Below are 4,993 nucleotides of genomic sequence, written 5' to 3' on the forward strand. Positions count from 1 at the left end.
AACCTCGGCACCAAACGTCTCCACGACGATAATACTTTAGTCTTCGCCAGGGTGAGTGTTTGTTCTTATATTGTTTTATGTGTTAAAAGATGCTAGCGTTAGCGGTAGCGGCTATAGTGAACGATCATCAACGGTCATGCTTGCAACACATCTTAACAACAACGTTAGGCAATATGCATTGAAATCACTGAACTGGCTCTACACATCCAATACTAAGTAATAATTTCTTTTTCATGTTTTGCATGTGTACTGTTTACAGTTATGGATGCAAACATGAGGCACAAGCCAGAGGAGCATATGAGAAGCTGATGGGTCGGGAGCATGCAGGCTTCTCTTGTATGGACAGTGGTCTCTGGCTGAACCCCAAGTGGCCATACATGCTTGTGACTGTCACGGAACTGGCATCTGCGAAATGAAGGTGATAATACAGTCTCTGTTGTAGTAAAGTCCCTAAATCTTCGAGTCTAAAGTCCAGGGGTCCGTTCTTCGTACGTCGCTAACTCAGTTAGCTGGATTTGATTGTTGACGATTTGGCATGATCTTGGATTGTTTGGTTCTTCAAAAGACATCCTGCACTTGTTGTCATAGCAACATGTGTGCAAGCTTAAGCCTGCTCGCTAACAGGCTTATTTCATGTAAACAGGATTAGATCACGCCTGTATAAACGGAGGAGATAGGGAAGTCTGTGCAGCCATGTCGTCCGTTTTTACGACGGCAACCTGTTACAGAAGGTGCAAGAATAATTTGCAGAGTTTTATAAATTAATCGTGTATTCAATTGCGTAATAGACAGGATCCTTTAGCGCAGCGCGACAGTGTAATTGTAGAGAGATATTTCTTGGTGGCTGTTATAAACAGACATACATCATTTAACAGTGGCTTTTAAAGAGGAAAAAGTGGTGTTGGAGCCATAAATATAAAATATTTAAGTTATTTGTATGATGGTTTGCTTTTTATTTTTATCATATTCAGTAAGAATAAACTTTATTGTGAAGTTTGAAAGGCTTGCTTCCTGTCGAGCCGTATATTGTATTAGAAAAAACTATGGATGGATTATCTAGACACGGAGCAATACAGTTTTACCGTGTAAACTGTGTATGACTTGGAAAAGGAAAAACTTCATTTTTTATAGAGTTTGCACACGTCCTTTACTTCCCTTAACCCTAAAATGCAAAAATTCATGCTGTAGAATGTGATAGAAACATCTACCATGGACAGTATTTACGCATTAATTTGTCTGCTGCTTTTTGCCAGCCCTCTCTCCTGGCTTTAACATATTTTGAGGTGTTTTAATTAATGACTCAAATTCGGCATAACCTTCCATTAAAAGCTCTTGTTCTGCTTGAGAGAAAAACTGTGGGCGTTCTTTGGCCATGCTGAACACCCAGTAGCAGCGCTGCTGATCATTGTTTCTACTATCGATACATTTCCCCTTTTAAACAAACGCATGAACGCGCAGTTGTCTCAGATAACTCAATCCAGCCATACTAATCATAAACAACAGGTGTGTTGGAAGAACCCAATTAGCCGGATCATGATTAGCCGGATGAAGTCATCTTGGATGTCTCATTTGATCTTGGATGTTTTAAGCAACTTACGAAGAACGGACCCCTGAACTGAGCAAAAAAGCCGAAAATTATTAGAAATATTTTCTAATCTATTGTTCACATGTCCTTCTCACTGTGATTTTAGTGTCCATACTCTTACCAAGATGAAGCCAATCTACGTTTGTGTGCTGGGAGAAAGGGCTTCTGCCTTATCAACGATGGGGATCATGTCATGCTGGACCGGAGTCATGATTACTACTTCCAAGTGAAGCACAGCTTCACATTGTAGATGCAGAGTACTGTGACTTTGTTGTGTGGAACCGCAATGACATTTTTGTGGAAAGGATTTTGCCTGATTCTGAACTTTGGGATGATGTGATTCCTAAAGTTGAGTATTTTTTTTAGAAAAAGTGTACTTCCAGAAATACTGGGACAGCAAGTTACAAACGTACATGTGTAATGTGATGAAAGAATGTTTACTGTAAAAATTAAATGCCATTGATAAGATGAATAACACATGGTAGTTTATTTACAAGATTGGATTTGTCAGCAATTGCCTTTATACCCCTCTTAAAAGACCTAAAACTATCATTACATTTCAAAACATATTTAAATTACATTACATATTTACAGATTGATGTGTGTCAGGGCTCAGGTACTGGACTGACTGATTATCCTTACCCCCCTCCTCCTTACTCCAATGGGACGACAGACTGAGAAAGATTAGACAAGACACAGCAAATAACCCCAATCTTGTCAATCAATGCTAGTGCCTCACCTGGTTTTGTTGCCATGTGCTCTATGGGCATAGCCCTGCTTTGCAGAATCTGATATTTTCTTCTGACTAAACCGATGATTCTCTCAACATGAATACGCAAATTAGCTATTTTTCTAGTTTCTGCCACCTCATACGCTGACAGCTGTTTTCTCCCCTTGGTAAATGCAGGTATCTGTAGTGAAGCACAGTAAAATCCCACACTGTCGCCAATATTGAACCCACGGTCTGCTAGAACAATATCTCCAGGTAACAGGTTATTTAGGAGGCCACTCTCTATTGTGATCTGTTTATCACTGACTCTCCCTCCCCAGGCACAAGATATGTAAGTGACATAGCCTTGGGGTGCAACAGGGTGGGCAGAGATATCTTAAACCTGAAAGCTAAATCTTTCAGTTGGAGATTTAGTCTCAGACTCAGTAAAACTAAAATTAACTGTTCAAATTTTGACAGCACAGACATAGGACCAGAGGGAATGTAGGGTTCACACAGCTCAAAAATCTGCATTAAAATTAAGAAGTTGGGGAGGCCTGTGTAGAACTTTGTCTTGTCTTCATTTTTTTCAAAGGACTCCTGGTTGAACTGTGTGTCCAGTGCTTTGGTTCGAAGATCTCCCAGCTCTGTTGTGATCTGTCCCAGAACATCCTCCATCTTCTCAATGTCATCCATGGTTAGCTCAGTCTGGCATCCGGCATCTGCATAGGCTGCAATATAGCAGTGGGGAGCATAATTAGTTAATTCATAAAACTGTATTATGTGAATTGCTGTGAAGTTATCTTTTTGACAACCTTTTTACAAGCATGCAAGTTCTCTGGCCCAATTATACAGGTTGATTTTCTGACAATCACATTTGTAACATTTAATAATAATGCTGTTTACACATCTTAGTACAATAATTTACCTAGATCATTTAATGTCCCATTGTCCCCACTGCTGCCTTCTGATTGTGGGTTGTCAGCTGGCTGCTTCGGTTCAGAGCAGTCGCCTGTCTGCGTTAGATCGGAGCTCATACCCAGGCTCTCAGCTGTCTTTTGGAGATCCAACATTGCCTCTGCACATTCCGACCGGCTTTGTTGATCTTCTTTGAGCTTCATCCTCTTCTCTCGTTGAAGAGAGGCTTCCGATTTGGGCTTAGTTTTTTGGTAACCGAGGTTTACCGTCGGAGCCCAGTCTACCGACTCAACGTCACCCAAAGCGCTAGGACAGCCTAAACAGTCCCAATGAAGTTAATCATTACTAAGTAAATGAGCATTTAACGTCAACCTTATGCTATATAAACACAACCACAAAAACAAGTTAGCTAGCTAACATAACGTTATAGCTTACCTCCGACGAAGTGGTCACTGCAGACACGGGCGTTGGCAGACTCTGCTCCTCCAGACCGCAGACGTAAGTTTAATATCCATTTTTTACAGCGTTGTTCTGTGAGCTTTTTACAGTTTTCACCTTTATGGACAACAATCTTTGGTACTCTGTAAAAGCTCTTTTCCTTTTCTCGGTTCGAACGATTGGAGCAGCCGTAAACTACACAAAACATAGGCATTATTTCAGACGGCCGATCCTCAGCTAATTCACTTCCTGCCCTCCATCTGAATTTCGCGGTATCGCGCAGCAGCACTGTGACGTCACGTGAAACCAAGCTATTGCAAGTGCGGTATTTCCCCCAGAGACCCCCAGGGCGGCCGGGAAAACCTTTGTTCGACCTGAAATGACTCATTTAATCATCCAAAACGGTATGGAACACATTACTTAACTGAAAAATGTTGCATAGTATGCCTTTAAATGTGAAAAAGAAAATAAAAAAATTCGGTGGTATATTTATTTGTTCATATTTTGCTATATATATATACGTAAGGTTAAGTCAAACTGATGTACACTTCATAACCGGTTTAATTTTTTTTTCTAATTATATGATTAATGGGAAGTAAGCCTAAGGGCGACGCTAGAGGGCGCCCCCAACACATTTGTCGCCCTAGGCAATTCCCTAGCTTGCCTATAGCAATCGCCGGCCCTGAGTGCAGTCATCCTTATTAAATATAAAGCAGGGCGTGTTGGATTGGATTTTGATGCGCAACGGCGTTGGGCCGTCTTCTGGAGTTGATGCTAGCCTGCTCGTTACAGCCAAGGACTATGTGATGGCTTTCATTCATTCATGTTTCAAAGTGTGAATATCCAACAGCCGCTTATGTGAATGCGCTGGTGTTCTGCAGTTTGGAGCGTTTCTGGCAACGTAAAGAAGCAGCAACGCAGCATGTTACTGTATTTATTAAGCCACAGTGGAAAATGAGTGATATTAATGTTGAAACTGAGCCTATGGGCACACAAGCTGAAAAAAGACAAAGGAAACTTTCGCTAAAGGGCACCGTATTTGCTTTGGAAAAGGTGCAAAAGGAAAGAAGTGAAGTGTTTAAAAATGCAAGCAAAATAAAGTCGAAAATAACAGCGCTGTGGTTGTCAAATAAAAATGTTTCTGAGGTTAAACAATATATACAAAAGTTCAATACGCTGTGTGGAAAGGCATCATCTCTCCATGCCTTGTTAAATGATTTTAATTTGCCTGAGGACGAGCAACAAAGACAAAATGCCTGGTTTCAGGAGAAAGAAGACGCAAATAATGAGTTTGTGAATAAAGTGAACACCTGGTTGAAAGAAAATGAAAAGGTGTGTAATGA

The 4,993-nt window shown here is 40.8% G+C and overlaps 1 protein-coding gene and 1 long non-coding RNA gene across 2 annotated transcripts; one reads left to right on the forward strand and one right to left on the reverse strand.

Moving 5' to 3' along the window:
- Positions 1-379: 379 nt before the first annotated feature.
- Positions 380-2,053, forward strand: LOC118561137. The gene is made up of 2 exons (XR_004929791.1): positions 380-418; positions 1,692-2,053. It is a non-coding gene; the product is annotated as an uncharacterized LOC118561137 (long non-coding RNA).
- A 544-nt stretch (positions 2,054-2,597) lies between these two features.
- LOC118561140 lies at positions 2,598-4,007 on the reverse strand. Its single transcript, XM_036133063.1, has 3 exons — positions 3,648-4,007; positions 3,223-3,528; positions 2,598-3,025 (listed from the first exon to the last, which is right to left on the reverse strand). The coding sequence occupies exons 1-3, from the start codon at positions 3,862-3,864 to the stop codon at positions 2,598-2,600; spliced, it is 951 nt and encodes a 316-aa protein (XP_035988956.1). The 5' UTR covers positions 3,865-4,007.
- Positions 4,008-4,993: the final 986 nt, after the last annotated feature.

The sequence above is a fragment of the Fundulus heteroclitus genome, unplaced genomic scaffold (assembly GCF_011125445.2).
Source record: "Fundulus heteroclitus isolate FHET01 unplaced genomic scaffold, MU-UCD_Fhet_4.1 scaffold_57, whole genome shotgun sequence".
Lineage (NCBI taxonomy): Eukaryota > Metazoa > Chordata > Actinopteri > Cyprinodontiformes > Fundulidae > Fundulus > Fundulus heteroclitus.

Bases quoted from the DNA above. Each gene is read 5' to 3' on its own strand.
- LOC118561140 (XM_036133063.1), bottom strand. From the start codon at position 3,864: ATGCCTATGTTTTGTGTAGTTTACGGCTGCTCCAATCGTTCGAACCGA. The intron at 3,529-3,647 runs GTAAGCTATAAC...GGGACTGTTTAG, and splicing joins CAGTGACCACTTCGTCGGAG to GCTGTCCTAGCGCTTTGGGT. The intron at 3,026-3,222 runs GTAAATTATTGT...GCTATATTGCAG, and splicing joins TGGGACATTAAATGATCTAG to CCTATGCAGATGCCGGATGC.